Below are 22930 nucleotides of genomic sequence, written 5' to 3' on the forward strand. Positions count from 1 at the left end.
CGGGGAAGGGATGTCCTGCACGTATGTGAACATACCATGCGTGCGCAAAAGCATGCAGTACTATGTACAGGCAGGAGCGGAAATCACTCTCATTCCCTGTGCGAATACATTGCGCTGAGGCAAGCATATTTGTGCATACGCTCGTCTGAAGGCGCCCTTACAAGTGCAGCCCTTATCAATTTCAATGAGAATTGCGCCTGCAGTTACGAGCGGCGGCCACTACACAGGGGACGGAGCAAATTATGATGGGCCCCTGTAAACGTGTAGTCATTTATCTGTGAACGACGCCTGTTTCCTGTGAATGGAGGTGAATGTCCAGCGCGATCTCCAGCGCGCTCCGCCTCCATTCACTGTGTGAAAGCACAGGGGGATCATCACTGGGATGACTTTTGGGCGCTCTGACATAAGAATCGTCCTATGTAAAATGACCCATAGACGGGTGACACACGGGCGTAAGCACATTGTCGCGTGCATTTGTGCCACGTATTTATGCAAAAAGCGTGTCTTACGGTACTTTTCGCGCAGGCGTTTGTGTGAATCCCGCAGTAGGCCTGTGTTACACGGATTTTGCGTGTCATACACAGTGAATAGAACCCATTGATTTCAAAGGGTTCATTCACATGAGCGTATTTTGCGTGCACATTCTGTTTACGGGAGAAAGGCAGCTTGCTCCATTTTCTTGCGTATTTCCCCAGGGAAATAGCACATGAGGAACTAATTACACTAATTGCCCATTTCAATGAATGGGATCACATTTGCACAGGGAAAAAGTACAGTAAAACACGCACATTCGTGCACAAATACGCAATGCCCAATGTACAAATGCATGCATAGATGCGATTATGCCTGTGTGACACCGACTTAATGACGGCCTGCGATGTGATGCTTCCCATTGAAATCAATGGGAAACCCTTGCGATTCTCTGACGCCTGAGGATTACAATTTCACAGAAGGGATGCGAGGCGTTTTTGAATCAAAACACCTCTTATTGGCGTGAAAAACACACGTTGGACAGCGTGATATGAGACATTCAGCCCGTATCGTGCTTGCCCATGTGGATGTAGCCCAAGGGTGACTACCCACTACAGTTTTTTTTTTCACTGTGAAATTCGCAGCGTTTTTTTTCCTGCAGGGGTCTATGGGACTTGTAATGTTAAAACCGCGATTTTGTGGTAAATTGCAATTTTGCGCGATCGCGATTTTAACATTACAAGTCCCCTAAGGGTGAATTTACACAGATGATCATGATATCGCTTCGAGAAACTTGGACCGATATCACACTTGTAAAATTACGCTGCTCACTGCGAGTGCGTGTTCATTGCATCATCATGTGCGTGAAAAGCGCGTGCATTTGCAATAGGAAAAATAAAAAATTGTACTGCACTTGCGTGAAAATCGCATGAACATACAAATTCGATGTGATTTTTTCCCCTCACCCTTGAAAACATCGCTGTGGGAGGAAAATCACACACGTAAACAGATGAATTGAGAACAATGGAGTCTATTTCAGTGCGAGTGCAAAAAAAAAAAATAGAACATGCTCTATTTTGTGCATCAAGGTCCCCATTGAAATCTATGTGAGGTGTGTAAATGTGCACGTAATGCGAACACAAATGTGCAATACACCGCGCAATTCCATAAAAAAAAGAACACATCTAGACCTCATTAGGTTGCCTGTCCACGGGCGTTGCGATATCCGCCGCAGGGGATGCCGCCGGGGAGCAGGAGCCAGCTGACGGATCTCCGCGGTCGCAGCATGTTGTGATTTGCCGCCCGTGAGCAGAGAATCGCTATGATTCTCCGCTCGTGGACAGGGGGGACTGCGCTTTCAATAGCAAGTGTTCACTGCGTTCCCCGTGGCCGGATTATCTCTGCGGGTAACACAATGCAAAAATGCCCGTGGACAGGCAGCCTTAGGCTAAATAGCCATTTAAATCAGGGCGAGGCAGCCAACGACCGCACAACAAACGATAATCATTCGCTTTTTGTTCGGCAGTCATTTTACGAAGGCATAAAAATTATCGCTGGGTCGTTTATTTTTTATTTATCGTTCGTTTTAAACAGCGCTCGTTCAGTCGTTGTCGTTCACTTATATGGCAAATGTGAACGCGCCAATGATGTATCTGCCTGTATAAATGGGCTGCAGGAGAGCAAACTCGGACGTCGTTCGCACATTCAGACAATATATCGGTTGGTGTAAAGGGACATTATTCGTGTAGATGCAGTCGGCTCCAGATCAGCCCATCTCGCCTCACAGGTGGGTTATTCTTTCCCGTCTCCCCACGATGAACGGCATTGAAAGAAAAAAAAATCCTAGACAGCATGTTGCCAGTTACAATGATGGCCGACAATGGTATTTCCCGGGGTCCCCTCCAGAAATGGTCCCGACCCAACCTCATCTGCTTATAGGAAGCGTCTGAATACATTAGCGAGAGTTCCCGGCTCTGCTCATTGTCCCCCATATGACAATGTGGTGGAGCCGCCCTCTACTGCTCGCATTAATAGCGCTCATTGAGCCAAGATCCCTCATTGTCTGCTCCTTTCACTCTGCCCATCCAGCCGCTTCTATTGGCTCAGTGTGCAGGCCCATGTATTATACCAGACAGATCTGCCAGCGTCTTCAATCTTAAGCAAGTGGACGACATATGCAAGACGGGCGATAAAGCGAATCTGCGTGGAACTGTTATTTACTACTATCCCACACATTTACGGCCATTGTTTACACAGAGGCTCCATTAGCGCATCATAATTGCAGCTATTTATTATTTGTCACTACTCTGATAATAGCCTGGCACATGGAAGTTTTGGCCAAGTCGGAACTTTTCATCTGTTTCCAAGAAAGCTGGGTGACAAGCAATATGCCCACCATTAAGGTTCAGCTATCCTAGAGTCCAGAACGGTAAATCTGTCAGGTTATGCTGTGATATATTTAATGTTCTCACAACATTTTAGAAATAGCAAGATTTGCCATTCAGGGATCTTGGAAAGCTGGGTGACAGCAGCACTTGGAGCTCCAATGTCACTCTGCTTTTCTGCACTTCTGATGAGCTAGTCTGTCTATTTATGCAATGGTATATGGCCATCTCCTATACTGCAGTGTAACAGGGCAGCTGTTACATTCTGGAATCTGGGAAAGTTGGGTGATAATTATTGTGAGACCAGAAGAATAACAGCTGAATAAAATGCTAACAGGTACAAAGAAATAGCTTGATAGATGATTCCACTCCCCCATTTGCTATGGAATACACATTGGTGTCCAGCTGAAGAGGACTTTAGGGAGGAGCAATGTAAGGACAGTTCCGCCTCCTCTGTCAGTCAGCCACTCAGTACTGCCAGGAGCATCCTCAGCCATGCTGATAGATTGAGAGCAGATGGCATATAGGGTCTCTTAACAACGGTTCTTTTCAGCTGGATGCTGGGTACAATATATAACTGGAAGATATGTGAATTCTCTTGTTTGTCACGTGACTTCTGGTAGACCAAAACCCTGTAGAAGTTTCTTCTATATCTCTATGATGTGTTAAAGCTAAAGTCTATGTTCACCAATTTATAGTAGGCACATTGTAAATACATTCTATATTTGTAATATCTATTCCTGTAATGATCTTCAGTTACCATCTATATTATACTCCAGAGCTGCACTCGCTATTCTGCTGGTGGAGTCACTGTGTACATACATTACTTATCCTGAGTTACATCCATGTATTATACCCCAGAGCTGCACTCACTATTCTGCTGGTGGAGTCACTGCGTACATACATTACTTATCCTGTACTGATCCTGAGTTACATCCTGTATTATACTCCAGATCTGCACTCACTATTCTGCTGGTGGAGTCACTGTATACATACATTACTTATCCTGTACTGATCCTCAGTTACATCCTGAATTATACTCCAGAGCTGCACTCACTATTCTGCTGGTGGAGTCACTGTATACATACATTACTTATCCTGTACTGATCCTCAGTTACATCCTGAATTATACTCCAGATCTGCACTCACTATTCTGCTGGTGGAGTCACTGTATACATACATTACTTATCCTGTACTGATCCTCAGTTACATCCTGAATTATACTCCAGATCTGCACTCACTATTCTGCTGGTGGAGTCACTGTGTACATACATTACTTATCCTGCACTGATCCTGAGTTACATCCTGTATTATACTCCAGAGCTGCACTCATTCTGCTGGTGGAGTCACTGTGTATATACATTACCTATCCTGTATTATACTCCAGAGCTACACTCACTATTCTGCTGGTGGAGTCACTGTGTACATACATTACCTATCCTGTATTATACTCCAGAGCTGCACTCACTATTCTGCCATTTGCTATTGTAACAGTTGTGCTTGTCAATAAACACATCCCTTAACAGTTCAGCAGAGCTCCTACAATGCGGGGTTGCAGATAGTTTTTCCTACATCAGATTATTAGGCAGTACAACGTAAAAAGATCAGCCCAAGTAAGCAGACAGTGGACCAGGAGACAATGCTTGTAGAGTTCAGCTCTGATTTCTGCAGAATTATGAATGCAGCTCCGATCTACAGTCGGCGGTGCAACTCAGAGGTCATTGTTCTTACTGGGGCATAAGATGTTTTTTAGATGGACTGATAATCGTTCGATGTAAACACAGCCAATGATTAATTATAATTGTTCACTTTCGTTTTGTTCATTTTATGCAGGTTTAACCATTGATCATTCAATCCCTCTCATTCAATTATGCAGCAAATATGAAAGACTGAACGATGATCTGCCTGTATAAACAGGCTGCAGGAGAGCCAACGGTGACGACATGCGCTCGTTCAAATGATAATCGGCTCGTCTAAGAGGACCCTTGCTGCTGGTGAAGGATTTGGGCTCCGTTTTTATATGAAGGTATCCTGAAGATAAGCCAACAGCTGTTATCACGGGAAGCGGCAAGTCCTTATCTTAACCCCTTAACGACACAGGACATAAATGTGGTTAACAAGAGATCAGAAGAGATCCCACTCTATTTCCCTGATAGCTGCAACAGCGGGGGTGCATCAGGACAGCGACCCCCACTGTTAACCTCTTTCATGCCACAATCAATGTAGATTGCGGCAAGTAAAGGGTTATTGGACTCTCCTGTTGTAATTACATAAACTCCGACAAGTTGCCATGGGAAGACGACACTAGCTACCGCTGTCCGGCATTGCCAGTGCCTATGATCGCTAATGCAAGCGGTAAGGCATTGCAGGACTTTATCAGGTGCTTTATCATAGCGACTATAGGTGCTATTGTACAAGTCCCCCACAGGGACATGAGAAAAAAAAAAAAAAGTAAAAAACACCTCTCCTTTTTTCCCATCTTAGCATAATTTTTTTTTAAAATTAAAATCCCACATATGGTATCGCCGATAATGACGCAAATAACAACTTGAACATGCTTTTTATCCTGCACTGCAAAAAGCGTAACCCTCCCCTAAAAAAATGGAGGCGTAATGCTTATTTTTTTCATTTTGCCTAAAAAAAAAATGCAATAAAAGTGATCAAAAAAGCTGTATGTATCTAAAAATGGTACCAATAAGCTCGTCTCACAAAAAATAAGCCCTCACAGAGCCCCATCCATGGAAAAATAAAAAAGTTAAAGGACTTTGAATCTATGGCAAAAGTTTTACAATATAGTCTTTACACCCAAAAATGGCACCAATAAAACTACAGTTCGCCACAGAAAAACCAAGCCCTGTATGGCCGTGTCGACGGAAAAATTGAAAAAAGTTATAGATTTTGAAAAATCCACCAAAAATCATTGCGTCCCCAACACCAAAATAAGCCATGTGCTTAAGGGGTTAAAGGGTGCAGTGAAATGACCGTCTAAGTGAAAGGTCACATTCAATTTGCCATAATGTAGCCACATTTTAGTGACGGCATTAGGTTTGCAAGGCCCAGCCTAATGACCGATCTGAAATCTACACTGGTGCAACTGTGATCTGTGTCCTTCGTACGTCCTTGTATCTTCACACAGGTGAAAAAAAAATTGCAAGAGCTTCCAACAGTTTCAATGCTAAAAATCACATCTCACTCACATGCAAATTGTGCGCCCATAAGAATCGCCCAAAAATTGGATATCAGTCAGAGAGAAAAAAAATAAACAAAAAAGATTGCTCGTGTGAATCAAGTCATTGCGAGCACATGCAATATCTAATCATATATCGCACCCCGAGATCGTGACTACATCCAGGGTTCTGTTCATATGGGCCAGCAGATGGTCACATTTTGGCGATATGAATGGGGTCCTGCGGGTAAGAGTAGATCTTTGTAGTGTGGAGCCCCCTATATTCACTCAGCCATCCTAATACAGAGTTTTAACAGGCACTCGCCTAACCGAATAATCCCTTTAATTGTGAGTTCTAATTAAAGGCACTCCCTCTTACCAAAAGATTTAGCCCAACATTGATAGTTTAGCAGCAAAATGTTCCTGTAAATAGTCAATCCGCGCATTTTTCTTGCTGTCGTTTTTACAGGAAGATGCGTTCTCCCAAGGAGGATTTCTGAAAGGAGGCTTAGCAGAAGGATTAGTTTCCCACTGTGAGACGTCCGGAGATGCTGGAGAGCACCAAAGAGAATTAAAGCGACAGTCTGGCGCTAAACTCTGTCCTGGCGGCGAGGGGTATATTACCTGCAGTTGTTCTGCTGGCCCCCAATCGGACAGCCACGGCCACAGTTTTGATTGTCCAAGATGGTCAACGCAATCTTTAGGGCTCACTTGGACAGATGTATTTGTGTGCGCAATACACAGTGAATAGAACACATTGATTTCAATAGGTTCGTTTACATACGTTTGTTTGGCGCGCACAATTCAGTCGTGCAAAAAAAAAAACCCGCAGCATTTTCCATTTACGCAGGGAAGGAACACATTTTGAACTTCTTAAAGTAATTGACCATTTCAATGGCTGAGGGCATCGGTGCACAAAACTTGCGTGCGCAAAAAGTACAGTAAAAACACTGTGGGGCACAAATACACAACGCCCGAAGTGTAAAAACGCAGCACAAATACGCATACACTCGAGTGAATCCAGCCATAGACTCCCCAGGGTTTTGGAAGTGTTAAGACTACCAGTGAGCTATACCTGCCCTCCTGATTGGCCAGCACTGCTCATGTCACCAGTATTGGCCAATCAGAAAGCAGTGCACATTGGGCATTATCTAGTTAGAAAATTGCGGTGGCCATCTTGGACGGCCATAACCAGGGCTGATAGATCAGACGCACAGCAGAGAAAGAGTGCAGGTAATATACTACCCGGCTCCCAGGGCATCATTTTGGCCCAAAACCAGGGGTTGCTCTAAAGCCTGTGCCATACGAACATTTGCGTAGTTGCTTTGCGGTTTTGCTAATCGGTCATTGTCTAATTGCGTGAGCACCACCATATTTTACTGTACTTTTTGCACACACAAGTTGTGCGCAATTGCAAAGTAAAATAGGAGGATGCTGTGGGTTACGTTGTGCAACATACGCCCACATGAAACATACAATTGCCCACCAAGCGTTTGCTAGTTTGTCAGTACCTTCACATGACCCAATGATTGGGCAAATCAACGTTCGTGGTTGGTTTGGCAATGTAAAAAAACCCTCAAGTAGTCATTCTGTAAAAAACCACTGAGGGCTTATCCACATGGGTGAGAATGCCTTGCACGAATATGAACTCCATTCTTTTGAATGGACTTATTCACATGAACGATTCCTTTTTCTTCTGAGCGATGAGAAAATCGCAGCGTCAATGCTATCTTTGGCGCTCAAGCAGAACACCCCGGCCATTGTTTTCAATGGGACCTTAAAAGACATTGCATGCACTTGTATGCCCTGCGATGTAATTGAAATCAAAGGGAAACCCTTGCATGAGGATTGTGATGTCACAGAAGGGATGCAAGGAGCTTTTGAATGAAAACCGCCTCGCATCAGTGTGAAAAATGCACGTTGTAATGGTTGAATCTGGCTGTCATGAAGAGTCTATTACCTTTTTATGGGAACTCGGAAATCGCTGAGTAAAAGATGTTGCACAAGTGACAACTCAGGGATATGTATATCCAGGCAATTAGGGCCCTTTTTATACGGAACGAATGTCGGGCAAACGATGCCCGACACTTGTCGCTGTGTGTACTCGCTCCCGTGCTATTGCATGAAAGCTAGTATCACTAGCTCGCTCACACAGCGGCCAGCAGGGGCACAGGGAGGCGGCAAGAGATTTCTCTCCTCGCTCTCCCCCACCCCTCTCCATTGCCTTAACATAGCGGCTGTTCAGTACTGAACAGCAGCGATTTACACTGAGCGATCAGCTCATCGTCCATCATTTATGCAGCATAAACGATGGACGATGAGCTGAACGATGATCGCTCAGTGTAAATAGCAGCCGTTCAGTACTGAACAGCCGCTATGTTAAGGCAATGGAGAGGGGAGGGGAAGAGCGAGGAGAGAAATCTCCTCCTGCTGCCCCGCTGTGAGCCAGCAATACTAGCTCCTGTGCAACATCACGAGAGCGAGTATGTGCGAGGACGAGCGCCAGGCATCGTTTGCCTGACACTCGTCCCGTCTAAATGGGCCTTTAGTCAAGTGCTAACAGTAGGGGGCAGCACTTTATGTATAATCTGAATGGTCCGTTGTGATGACAATCAAGCATGTAAAAGGCCATTGACAGATCATGAGAAGCTCTCGCTATCTCCCCCAATGCTGCACTATACACTTCAATTTCTGACCTAAAATGAAGGATGCCGGTTAACACAAGGAAACAAAGAAATACATTTTATTCCATAAGTTTTATTTCAAGTTCAGCAAGACTAAGAAATAAAATGTACATGAGACACAGCGGGCCAGGAGCCCCACATATATATGGATGGCGGTTTACACTGGCGGAGCTCATACGATGCAGATAAGAGGATACAAGGTTCACGCAACGACTTCACATCACAAATGGATACAAATGACAGGAACTTTAAACCGAATGAAGCAGAGGAATAAGTATAAAAAAAGGCAGTGTGCGTTCTGGAAAATGATCAGTAATCCAGCATTTAACAAAAAAGCGGCACAGCCAAACCGAACGTACACGAGTCTCCAACCAGATTCCTCCAAATGTGCAGTTAAAGGGGTTGTCCCACTTTAACTGTCCTGCTGCAGGAAGCAGACAGCGCTGTACATCGATTGCCCAGTGGTCCACTCTGAATCCCCTTCACTTCAATAGGACTCAGATTGGAGTACCAACTTAGGCCACTGCACCATGTACGGAGCTGTCTGCTTCCTGCAGTAAACAGCTGGATGTAGGACAGCCCAACTAACTCCATGAAAGTGGAGCAGGGTTAGCAGCTGCTAAAATCTAAGCTGTCTGATTTGTTCCCTACACACATCAGACGACTGGCAGGATCCAGCAGCGACTCTTAAGACTGCATTCACACAGACAATTTTCCCCACGTGAGTTCTGTCTGATTCTGACACACAGAATTTGCACAGGAAAAGAACCCATTTATTTGAATTGATTGATGCACATGTGGTTTGTCTTTCAGAACGCTGGTTTGAAAAAAAAAAATCACTCTAGATCGTATTTTTGTGTGACTCTTGTTCAAGGATTTCCCAGTATTTTCAGTGTGATGAGATCCGCATGCTACGTGAGTGTGATCCATTTGTAAACGCATGTTACTATGGAGACAACATGAAAAAAAAGAAGCGCTCGTCAATGAAAACTGCATGTAGAACGACTAAAAACCGCACAAAAAAAAATAAAAATCACAACACAAGAAAATCGCAAGGAAAATGGTCCATTTTTCACTTGCCAAAAATTGCACTCGCCCGTGTGAATGCAGCCTTAAAGTGAACCTGCTGCCACCTCAGCGGGCTGGGACCCCACTAAAATAACAGAATGATCTGGGAGCCACGTGGACAGCGTTCATCCGTAGGTCAGAAATATGAGACTGTCCACGATAGAAGTGTCAGGCAACCCTCCGCAGGGCACCGCAGGCCTCCCAGCTGGCAGGACTTCACTGATGGGTCCCAAATGGGGCATCACTTTAAGATTAAGCAGTCCAGAATAAAGACGGTTGCTCCTATTTTCCCTTGTTGGTTATGGTTTAGAAGCTTTTTAATGAGCCTGTACCCATGCTCTGGGGTCTTGGGTAACCGCTGACACTGTTTCATCACAGGGCGGTGATAAATCCAAAATTTTGCCATTGACCCCCACCCTTCCTTCTTAGAAATGGAAAGTTGGATGATATTCTCTAGCCAGGGGACTATTGTATTCAAGTGCCAAGGTGTTAGTCGGGGGACTAGGGAAGAGACACCGGGCACCATAACAGGGCATTTTAGATCCTGAAGAATGGGGGGGGGGGGGTGTAGAATGAAGCACCAAGGACTCTGTTGGTGCTGTAGATAAGTGAAGAGGGCCAGATGTGTGAAGCTATTATTCAACCACTTGACTGGCACTTTAGAGCTACATCCAGATATAGGACACCCTCTATGACCCAGAGCAGCTCCATTCTGGTGGACCTTGAGACGTCTTTATATTATAGGATTGCCAATCCTGTTAACAGCTGTCCTACATTTCCCCTGCAACGATGTTTGGCTTTCCCTGGCTAAACCAGCGGTCCCTGAATTCTGAAAGGGATTATGTATTTCAACACAGCCGCTTTAAAGGGGTATTCTGGGATTCTACTGCCTATGACCTATTCTTTAGGATTGGTCATCGATGGTTGGAGGGATCCAACACTCAGGATCCCCATTGATCAGCTGACCCTCCAGCTTGCAGTCAGTGCAGCAGGACCAGGCATTATCATCGGTGGTCAGGGCCGCAAGTGTAACAGACAGCTTCACTCACACCGAAATCAGTAGGAGCCATGCTTCTTACAACACTTCCAGTCCTAACACAATAAGGAGCCGGAAGTGTAAAGAAAGGTATCACTCCCACAGATCTCAATGGGAGTGAAGCAGTCTATTATACTTCTGGCCCTGATCACCGATTTTGCCAGCCAACTCCGCTGCACTAACAGTGGGCCGGAGGGTCAGCTGATCGGCAGGGCTCCAAGCGACAGATCCCTGCCAGTCAACTAAGGATGGTAAATTCTTAGAATAGGTCAACAGTAAAAGTCCCAGAAAACTCCTTTAAGAGCAGACGCCCGATTTATACCCTGCAGAGCTGGAGGACAGTCATGTTTTACAGCAGCCTTGATTCTTCAGGCGATTCTAGAACCACTCATTTATATGGTAGCTCTTCCACTAATGACACTATGTTGAGAAACTCAAGCGGAGCTCAACTTCAGCTAAAAGACCGTTAATGTGACATCATATAACAGGAGAAAAGCACAACATAACGACCGCCGGACAGCGCGGGCCACAGCGGAGACGCCGCACAGCGCGGGCCACAGCGGAGACGCCGCACAGCGCGGGCCACAGCGGAGACGCCGCACAGCGCGGGCCACAGCGGAGACGCCGCACAGCGCGGGCCACAGCGGAGACGCCGCACAGCGGATACAACTTGCTGCAGATGACCTGGAGAGTCACGGGTTTTCCAGCGACGCCATTTTTCTATACAAAACATGCAAGTTTAAATCTGCAATTGTACATTTACGATAAAATATTCTGCAGAGGCTTTGATTAAAAAAATATCCTTCAGACTTCCACACCTGCACAATAAAGCATCGGGTTAATAAAATATACTTTCAGATTAGCAATATCCAGTACAAAGTCTGCTGTATGTAACAAGGGTGCAGGGAAGCTTATAGGCCAGGCAATAAGGTGAAACAGACACACCAGACTGTCACCGATTTTATCTCACATGCTAATAAAATATATATCTTGCTCTCTGTATAGGAGTTTAAGGATTTCCTCCCTGTTATCTGCCGCTCAGGGTGGGCACACAGATCTGTTGCATATTCATACTTCCTACAAGAGGGCCATAGCTTTCGGGATGTTGTGGAAGTACAACTCCCAACATGTCCTGAGATCCAACAGTGCTCAGATAAGTCTGGGTTGTTGCCTAGCAACAAGCCCAGCAGTCAGCAGTTGACTACAATAAAGGTCGTTGCTTCTATGGAGCCCAGCACAGTCACCCACTTAGAGATTTTTCGGGACCTTTACTATTGCTGAACTATCCCGGGGGTAGCCCGCGACTTGGGATCCTCGCTGCTCACCGAGACCGCTGTCAGCACTGTCTATATGGCAGCGGGCCGGTCTGTAATGACAGCAGCACCAGAAAGCAGCTGACAGTCAGTGATCCCTATTCAGAGGAAAGGTCATCAATAATAAAAGTCCAGGAGAACCCACTTAACTGCAGAAGTGTAGGCGGCACTCAGAAGATGGTCATCTTCCATATTGTTTTTTTTCTTTCAAATAAACTTAAAGGGGTTATCCAGTTGTAAACTATTAATGGCCTAGATTTAGCAGCTAGCAGTAGATGGCTCTATTCCCACTGCAGTGGCCAGGCTTGGCATTACACCCATTCACTTCAAAGGGAACTCTGCCTGTAATACCAAGTCTGGCCACTGCAGTGGGGACAGAGGTGTCTGCTTCCTGCAGAAAAAAGTTCAGTGCACAAGCACACTCTCCCAGAGAAAAGCTGATTGGCAGAGATCCTGGCAGACCCCCGCTGCTCTACTATTGATGGCCTAATCTGCAGATAGGGCCATAAATAGTTTGCAATTGGACAAGCCCTTTACCTTTTTAAAGGGAATCTGTCACCAGTTTTGCTGACATGAAAATGCTGTTAGAGCTAGTTTCGTGGAGAGGTAAGGGGTGCAAATGTATCTTTATTACTGCTTTTAAAGTTCCCAACAATGAAAAACAAAGTTTAATGCCACTACAAGTACTTTGGAAGTAGGACTTCTTGCTCAAGTGCTCACCTCTCTGTTTAATAGCTGATTGACAACTGTAGCACTCTCCTGGTTGGACACTGCAGCTATCAATCAAAGCTGTGGATCGGCTCAGTGGACAGAAAAGAGAACACTTGAGCATGATACCCCACTGCCCGAGTGCATGCAGCAGCATCAAACTTCGCCTCACTGATAAGGGTGCTGAAAGCATCAATAAAGGTACATTTACACCCCTTTTCTCTGCCCCTAGATAACGATGCCAGGAGCTTTGCGTTGGCAAAACTGCAGACAAACTCCTTTAAAGAGATACCCACTGCAGCAATCAGCTGCTGCGTCAGACACATGCACAAAGATGACCAACATCTAGGATGGAGGGGCTCTATAGAATGATCAAATCTTTTTGGGCAAACCTCAGAGACTTCTGTTACTAAAAATCTGACAACACTAATCAAAGGATCACTGATTATAATAACAGAAATCTCTGTGTCATACCAAAAGGGCTTGATATCGCTGTAGAGCTCTTTAATTTTGGAGATCATAGACCTCACCGATGTGATCTTCTTAGGTTCGTTTATGACAGATCAAAAAGTGGAGTTCTCCTTTTTAAAACACTAAACTTTTTCCTTTATAACCCAATGTCAGTAAGGGGACAATAAAGGCCGGTAACAATTCAGTGCATGACCTTCCTGATTCACTAGATTATATAACCCAGTGTTATTTGTGACCTTGACAGTGGCGGAAGGTACCAGGGAGCGCCGGGCAATAACCATAACTGTGTGCCAATCACTTGATAAAGAAACCTTAGCAGTAAATGGAGCGTGCCATAAGTAAATCCAGCAGGATGAGAGAGGAGAGGATACACTAAGGTTCCAGTTACAACTCCACTGACTTGTTATAGAACTATGCATTTAGGGTTACATCTGAAAAGCATTATGGGAAAAAAACCCTCCTGCAATGCAAAACTAAGTTTCCTTTCAGTTCAGTAGCACAGACACCCTGCAAGTACAGCAGAAGATGTCGAGCGCCAAGCCACAGTCTAGGTGCCGTTTTTGCAGACAGACGATAAATGCTGCTTTGTAAACATTTGTCGCTCCCGGACATCGCTCGTTCACCCGCTCTCGGGGGAGATCTCCGGAAATTCCTTGTAGATCTGCTGGATGATCATTTTGTCCATCTGACAGTGAGGTTCCTCCTCCTCTTCGTCTAGAATCCGCTGCATTATGCCGTGCAGGTCTGGTCGGCGGTGTAGGTGCTGCAGGTAATCGGTGGAGCGGATGATGGCGTGCATCAGGGAGAGGTACTCCATCCGAAGCTGCAGGGAGGGGAGGGTTGATTAATTACAAAGTGAGGTAGAATTCATGTATGCGTTACTACTCTGCCCTCGGATATGTTGGTGATCCCAGTGGAGATCTAGCTGCCGTAGGGAGTCTTAGATGCAAAGCTCCCTGGGAAAATGTATGCAAATTAGCTCTGCTCCAGGAGGCAGTAAACTGTTTCTCTAGTGCCACCTATAGGCTGCTTACAAGGTAAATCAGTCTGACAGATATTTTTTGGTTGGGGAATCTTATCTCCACTTTTCAAAAGCCGTAATTTTTTTAAAAAAAATTTCCATCAACCTAGCTGTCCGAGGACTTTGTTGCGTGATGAGCTGTGGTTTTTATTGGTACCAATTTGGGGTAGATAGAATGTATTGTATTACTTCTCTAATCTTATTGGGAGGGGGCAGGGTGAAAAAACACAAACACTGACTTTTTTATGGTCTTTATCATGTGGCATAAACGACATTTTTCTATAGATTGATACAATTATGGTGACAGCAAAAATCATAACTTTTTTTAGTTTTTTTTCTACACTTTTGCACAATGAAAACACTTTTTTGAAAAATTATTATTTTTTTTGCATTGCTGCTTTCAACAGGCCTAGAACTTCTATTTTTCTATAGACGGAACTGTGTGAGTGTATGTTTTTTTTCATGACTAGCTGTAGTTCCTATAAGTACCATTTTGGGTTAAATATGACTATCGGATCACTTTCATTCTGGCTTTTTTGGGAGGCAAAATGAACAAAAAAAAAAAAAGAAGGTCATGCCATGGTAGAGCTGGAGGCCATTGCCTGGTTGATGGTTTGCCATGGCAATCCATTGGCCTTTCCCCTGTTAACCCCTTTAAATGCTGCTATTAATGCCGATTGTAGCGTGTGCAAGGTTAACGGTAGGGATTGGTGTTCTCACCCATACCTGCCATAACAGTTGGAGGCCAGCTGTCAGTCACAGCCAGCTTTCTCCAAGTACAGCGTAGGCATAGCTTCTGAGCCCGCACCATCTGCATGTTGTAAACTTACGGCATTCTGCCTTAACTACCTCTTCCCGTGACGTACATGTACGTCATAGGATGCCAAGGGGTTAATCTAACTGAAACCTCTTCGAGGAAGGGAGGCTTCCATGTGGGTGTTTCTACCTCAGAGAAGGAGTGCATTTTTCACAGGTACTTCTAAAAGTGGGGACAGAAGGACTCTTGTAGAGACATGCACAAGACAGATGAAGACACTCAATAGCCTCCACAACGTGCGATAGCGGTAGCTGCTGCAACGGCCCGAACACAGAAACAGTAGGACCAGCAGCTGTTGTAGGACTCTTTCAGGGCTCTAAGTCGATATTTAGGACTCTTGAGACGTTACATGATACTTGTTATTAGAGCAGTTCTATTGGATTTTGATTGATCATCTTCTTGGCGCAGACACCAGACTCACCTTATCTCCGGGAGAAAGATCCGCTATCTGCCGCACAACAATATCGATCATTACCATCATGTCGGTGTGGTAAAAGATATTAGCCGTGTCTGAGCTGGCGAAGACATCCTGCAGGATCTTCAGCACGGAGTGCGGCGGCTGTGGCTGATGCTTGAAGATACTAACGGGATCATCTAGTGAGGAGAGAGGAGATGACGGATAAAAGTGAACTTTTCATTACCAGCGCTGGAGGATGGAAGGCGAATCACACACTTACCTCCTCTGTTAAGGAGGAGAAGCAGCTTTTCTGTAAAGACCTTCACGTTGGGGCGTTTACAGAGAGTTTTCATGATCACGTTGTTAGCTGGAACTACAGCAGAAGAAAAAAAAAGAAAAAGAAACATATGATGTAATAAACTGTGTGTGTACATAGGGGGCAGTATTATAGTAGTTATATTCTTGTACATAGAGGGCAGTATTATAGTAGTTAAATTCTTGTACATAGGGGGCAGTATTATAGTAGTTATATTCTTGTACATAGGGGGCAGTATTATAATAGTTAGATTCTTGTACATAGGAGGCAGTATTATAGTAGATATATTCTTGTACATAGGGGCAGTATTATAGTAGTTATATTCTTGTACATAGGGGCAGTATTATAGTAGTTATATTCTTGTACATAGGGAGCAGTATTATAGTAGTTATATTCTTGTACATAGGGGGCAGTCTTATAGTAGTTATATTCTTGTACATAGGGGGTAGTCTTATAGTAGTTATATTCTTGTACATAGGGGGTAGTATTATAGTAGTTATATTCTTGTACATAGGAGGTAGTATTATAGTAGTTATATTCTTGTACATAGGGGGCAGTATTATAGTAGCTATATTCTCGTACATAGGAGGTAGTATTATAGTAGCTATATTCTCGTACATAGGAGGTAGTATTATAGTAGTTATATTCTTGTACATAGGGGGCAGTATTATAGTAGCTATATTCTCGTACATAGGAGGTAGTATTATAGTAGTTATATTCTTGTACATAGGGGGCAGTATTATAGTAGCTATATTCTCGTACATAGGGGACAGTATTATAGTAGCTATATTCTCGTACATAGGGGACAGTATTATACTAGTTATATTCTTGTACATAGGGGGCAGTATTATAGTAGTTATATTTTTCTACATAGGGGGCAGTATTATAGTAGTTATATTCTTGTACATAGGGGGCAGTATTATAGTAGTTATATTCTTGTACATAGGGGGCAGTATTATAGTAGTTATATTCTTGTACATATGAGCAGTATTATAGTAGTTATATTCTTGTACATAGGGGCAGTATTATAGTAGTTATATTCTTGTACATAGGGGGCAGTATTATAGTAGTTATAGTCCTGTACATAGGCGGCAGTATTATAGTAGTTATATTTTTGTACATAGAGGCAGTATTATAGTAGTTATATTCTTGTACATAGGGGGCAGTGTTATAGTAGTTATATTCTCGTACATAGGGGGCAGTATTATAATAGTTAGATTCTTGTACATAGGAGGCAGTATTATAGTAGATATATTCTTGTACATAGGGGCAGTATTATAGTAGTTATATTCTTGTACATAGGGGGTAGTATTATAGTAGTTATATTCTTGTACATAGGAGGTAGTATTATAGTAGTTATATTCTTGTACATAGGAGGTAGTATTATAGTAGTTATATTCTTGTACATAGGGGGCAGTATTATAGTAGCTATATTCTCGTACATAGGAGGTAGTATTATAGTAGTTATATTCTTGTACATAGGGGGCAGTATTATAGTAGCTATATTCTCGTACATAGGGGACAGTATTATAGTAGCTATATTCTCGTACATAGGGGACAGTATTATACTAGTTATATTCTTGTACATAGGGGGCAGTATTATAGTAGTTATATTTTTCTACATAGGGGGCAGTATTATAGTAGTTATAGTCTCGTACATAGCGGTAGTATTATAGTAGTTATATTCTTGTACATAGGGGGCAGTATTATAGTAGTTATATTCTTGTACATAGGGGCAGTATTATAGTAGTTATATTCTTGTACATAGGGGGCAGTATTATAGTAGTTATAGTCCTGTACATAGGCGGCAGTATTATAGTAGTTATATTTTTGTACATAGAGGCAGTATTATAGTAGTTATATTCTTGTACATAGGGGGCAGTGTTATAGTAGTTATATTCTCGTACATAGGGGGCAGTATTATAGTAGTTATATTCTCGTACATAGGGGGCAGTATTATAGTAGTTATATTCTTGTACATAGGAGGCAGTATTATAGCAGTTATATTCTTGTACATAGGGGGCAGTATTATAGTAGTTATATTCTCGTACATAGCGGTAGTATTATAGTAGTTATATTCTCGTACATAGGGGGCAGTATTATAGTAGTTATATTCTCGTACATAGGCGGCAGCGTTATAGTAGTTATATTCTCGTACATAGGGGGCAGTATTATAGTAGTTATATTCTTGTACATAGGTAGCAGTATTATAGTAGTTATATTCTTGTGAGGGAAATCTATATGTTTGTAGGTAGAAAATATGAATATATACACACACACAGTCGCTATGTGTCTTTCTTTTTATATGTATACTAATTCTATGCAAATGCTATAGTACAAAAACTTAATATGGACCTTAATGACTAGATATTATGCCAAGGCTTTGCAAGGCCTAGAAATATGTGTCCAGAAATTGAGAGAGGATACAGAACCGGATACGTGCTTGGCCGTTTTCCCAGAAGCGCCTTATCTAGATAACGACTGTTTAACTAACTCTGCCTCAGGCCGAACTGCGGACATCACATATATGGTTATGCAGTGGATTTGGGCCAATAAGAACAGTTAAACATTTCTAGTGACGTGACAAGGGGTATAAAGCCCCATGTAATCTATAATAAAGTGTGCAGTTACTCACGGTTTGAGAAACTATACCAGACCTCCGTGTGTGGTGTTTTTTTCTTTATCGCAGGCAACGGAGCATTGGGGTGGGCCTGATTGATGCTGAAAGCGGTGTTACCCTGACACTTGTACATAGGGAGCAGTATTATAGTAGTTATATTCTTGTATACAGGGGGCAGTATTATAACAGTTATATTCTTGTACATAGGGGCAGTATTATAGTACTTATATTCTTGTACCTAGGGGGCAGTATATAGTAGTTATATTCTTGTACATAGGAGCCAGTATTATAGTAGTTATATTCTTGTACATAGGGGGCAGTATTATAGTGGTTATATTCTTGTACATAGCAGGCAGTATTATAGTAGTTATATTCTTGTACCTAGGGGGTAGTATTATAGTAGTTATATTCTTGTACCTAGGGGGCAGTATTATAGTAGTTATATTCTTGTACATAGGAGGCAGTATTATAGTAGTTATATTCTTGTACATAGGAGGCAGTATTATAGTAGTTATATTCTTGTACATAGGAGGCAGTATTATACTAGTTATATTCTTGTACATAGGAGGCAGTATTATAGTAGTTATATTCTTGTACATAGGAGGCAGTATTATAGTAGTTATATTCTTGTACATAGGAGGCAGTATTATAGTAGTTATATTCTTGTACATAGGAGGCAGTATTATAGTAGTTATATTCTTGTACATAGGAGGCAGAATTATATATTAGAGTAGTTACAGAATAAAATCTATTTATCTATAACTAGTATGCTATAAAGCCTTCACCCTCCAGAGCGACCTTTTACATTTGTATTAGAACTTCACCAAACAGCTCTCCATACAGGATCTCAGCTTTCTGGACGCTGGAAATGTGATGTGACTGTAGTGAGATATCTGGTTAACTGCAATCACTGCTGAATATTAAGGTCTTGAGTAGAATTAGTTCCTACCTGCGATGTGCAGGTTAAATGCCAGCAGCACATTGACGAACAGATCAGGCAGCTGCTCGGTAGAGTCAGAAGGTAAACCGTCTTCAATCACCTCGAGAAGGAATTGGACAAACTGGGAGTTGAGATGCTCTGTGATAACGAGAGTGGTATGAATGTATTTATTTTCACAGCTGCGGCACATCAGATGGCGTGATTCATGTCTCGGATCATTGATTGTGAGCACCGCTACTATGACCATATGTCCATGTGCGAGTGTGTAGAGAGGCAAAACAAATAAGAAGCCATGCCAGATCGTAAACACTGCCTCAAGGAAACCTCCTGTTAAGCCAAGTCACAAAATCATTTACAGAGGCAAAAATTCACGGCAGAAGTCATCCTTCCACCCGAGATCAACCAGTAAACAGAAATCATTGGAGTATCCCTTGCTCCTAAGGCCGGTATAACAGTCACATCAGCAGCTGTATTATAGTGGCGCGATGCAGACCTCTGGCGGCTCTACTGAACATATAAAACACTCCAGAAGTTAAAACGCCGCCGTAACAAGCAATATAGCTGCCACTAGAGCGCCATCTGCTAGAGCTCTGTAAATTTAAAGGGGTCTACATTTATTGTCACCGAACTTTGCAACAAGCCGGTAAAACTTAATCTTCAAGTTAGCTGTAAATCAGCTCTGCCAGAATCCAGAGCGGCAAAAGAGCTTCATCACGCAACGATAACCTCCTGCCACAATCAAAGTGATCGTTCAACCATAGACATTTATTCCTTATAATACAAATGTGTCAGGCAGGGTCCTTTAATCCCCGTTCAGCAATTCAAAGAGACCAGTGGTAGTCAAGAAAGGGAAGAAAGGAAACCACAATGCGTTTGCCTTCACCTTCCGCTCCTCCCCTTCTCAGCTGCTGCCAGCCATTTTGCTTTGCCGAATGGTCTGTGATAAGACCCGAGCTATGGAAAAGACATAAATGTCTATGATCAGAATACCCAGACATAGCTGGATGACTCAAGGCCATATTCATGGAGGATTATTTTGGTGCACCTTATTCCCTTCAGTACCTGCAACACCAAGCCTGGCCATAAAAGTAAGAACAGAGCTGTCTGCTTCCTGGAAAAATCATCTTAGTACATGAGCACAAAGGCCAAGTTTACAGCTGACCGGCAAGTGTTCCAGGCAGCCGACCTTGCTGATCTACTGCTGATAACCTATCCTAAAGGATAGGCCATATATAATTTACATCTGAACAACACCTTTAAAAGGTGTTGTCAAACTTCTTGCTGTTTTGTCGCAGGAAAAATGCAGCTCTGTATGTTCTGCAGTGGCTTGAGTTGGTACTGCAACTGAGTCCTACTGAAGTGAATGGGACTCCTGCAGTACCAACCTAGGCCACTGCGCAATGGTAAAGGGGAGGGGAAGGGACTTGCTATTTGTATAGCGCCAACTTATTTAGCAGCGCTTTTAGGTAATTTTTTTTGTTTATTACCCCCCAGTTGAGTACTCATTTTATTTGGGAGGATGGAAGGCTGAGTCAACCTTGAGCCGACTACCTGAACCTTGCGGGAATTGAACCCACAACCTTCAGGTCATGAGTGAAAGCTTAGAACGGCATTCTGCTGCCTTAACACTCTACACTACACGAGGCCCAATGTATGAAACGGTCTGCTTTTTGCAGCAAAACAGCTAGAAGTGGGACAACAAGGAAGCTTTCATCACCTATGAGCACCATAAAACTAAGTAGCGCTTATAGGGCAGGACCCAAGGAGTCTGGTGATGTACTTTTTGTACTTACCCGCTCCCCATTCCCAACGCAATCCCCCCTAACAGTTGAGCGTTGACACTGCAACAGACACTGTTCTACATGGGAGTCTGCTGCACTGTTTATGTGCTGATTTAAGGGGTGACCTTGCGAGAACAGGGTGTTGGGTGAATGTAAAAAGGACATCTCCAGAAACAAGGAGGATGAACAATAATGCACCCCTAGTGTCTGATCGGCTTGTGTAAGGGCCAGGCTTGTCAAATGTGATGGGTGATGAGGTGCGCTAAACGGTCAAAGATATAGCAGACAGTGCTCGAAAATGCCGTCCAGCGCCGTGATCGAACGCATGTCTATGAGGCCCCATTGATTTCAATGGAAGCGTTTTACCGCAATCAACATGGCGTTTAAAACGCTGCGTTAATCGCGGTAAAAAGAGCCTGAGAGAGGCCTTAGACTACCATTGCATCAGTAAGTCAGAGAAGCAATACGACCATCTTTGTTTTCCAGGACCGGGAGGATCATTTTAGTATACAAGGGGATGTTTTTCACCCGTTAGGTCTCCAGCGACAAGGTCGTGGATAGCTTGGACTCCATTGCAGACAGCCAGCCTACAGCTTACTGCTTCCAATGTAAACATGCCCTAATTCCACGCGATACATGGAAATGTAGTAAGAAAGCTGCAGGACGCCGTGCCTCCTGTGATAAACAGCATTAGCACAACACTTACCGTAATGATGGTAGGGAAGAGGCTCTCCCATGGAGAAAATCATAGACAGTACTAGTGCAGAGTAACACAGCTTCTGGTGCTCTGGAAGAGAAGACAACAATGATTTATAGAGGAGCCCAATAATAGACGGATACTGGCCTCATCAGTTATTTGCGCTGATTGACAGCCTGTTCACTGTGCGGGGATGCCTAGTAACCGGAAGAACGGCTAGACTAAACCCTTAAAAGGGCCACGCCGCCCCCCGAATCTTTTCGTCCGAGTAGTCAGTTACTCTGAAAAAGCGGTGCTCGAGTGCAAAAACGCCCTAAACGAGCAATTTCGCTCATCTCTATTGCTAAAGCTTACCAATGACTGTTTGTGTGCTTTTACGCGGAGCGATTGTTTACTTGTTCAGTTTTGCGACCACTGAACAAATTGTTGGTAGGGGTTAACTAGTTAGGGGGGGGGGTGTGAGTTTTTTTTGGTGGGCGTATATTTGAAAATTCAATCCCATTCCAATTCACACTCATAGGTCGCCAATTCACTGAACGCACAAATACATGTGAGCGGTCTTCAAGTGAATAGTCACTGCTGTGAGAAGCCGCAGCACCGAGTAGATCTCAGAGGCCCAAAACCAGCCAGAGACCGTGGCGGTGAGTGTTTTTTTGAGGACTGTTCAGTCAAGGATCACTTGCATGTATTTGTGTGTTTTTGAGAGCCAATAAGAGTTTAGTGGGACGGCAAAAGGTTTTTAAAAACACACAAACCACGAGAGCCCATCAGCATTTGGTGATCGGCCAAATAAGCGCACACCTCACTGTTGTTGGCTGGTTGTTGAACGACAACAATTACCTGTTTCCACCAGATGACAGTTAATCAACCAGTGACTATTTTTAGGTGAACTGAAAATAAGTAACTTCTCACTCATCACCTGGTTGGTGGCTGTGTGTTTGCAGAATAACTGCTGCTTATATTTACTCTATCAAGCCGCTGTTCTGAGGATAGCTGTCCTGTGTAAAGCCACTCCAAGTCAATAGATCTCGAAACATCTA

At 43.5% G+C, this 22930-nt stretch overlaps 1 protein-coding gene across 1 annotated transcript in view; it reads right to left on the bottom strand.

Moving 5' to 3' along the window:
- Positions 1-8748: 8748 nt before the first annotated feature.
- The window catches only part of NCKIPSD (NCK interacting protein with SH3 domain), an 85762-nt gene continuing 71580 nt past the window's right edge, over positions 8749-22930 (bottom strand). Inside the window, exons 9-13 of the mRNA XM_066596805.1 lie at positions 21900-21980; positions 19422-19550; positions 15817-15909; positions 15561-15733; positions 8749-14124 (exon numbers count right to left, since the gene is read on the bottom strand). Of these exons, the coding sequence (XP_066452902.1) occupies positions 13921-14124; positions 15561-15733; positions 15817-15909; positions 19422-19550; positions 21900-21980 (680 nt within the window). The 3' untranslated portion in view covers positions 8749-13920. The remainder of the gene's footprint in view (positions 14125-15560; positions 15734-15816; positions 15910-19421; positions 19551-21899; positions 21981-22930) is intronic.

Source organism: Eleutherodactylus coqui, chromosome 3 (genome assembly GCF_035609145.1).
Source record: "Eleutherodactylus coqui strain aEleCoq1 chromosome 3, aEleCoq1.hap1, whole genome shotgun sequence".
NCBI classification, from domain to species: domain Eukaryota; kingdom Metazoa; phylum Chordata; class Amphibia; order Anura; family Eleutherodactylidae; genus Eleutherodactylus; species Eleutherodactylus coqui.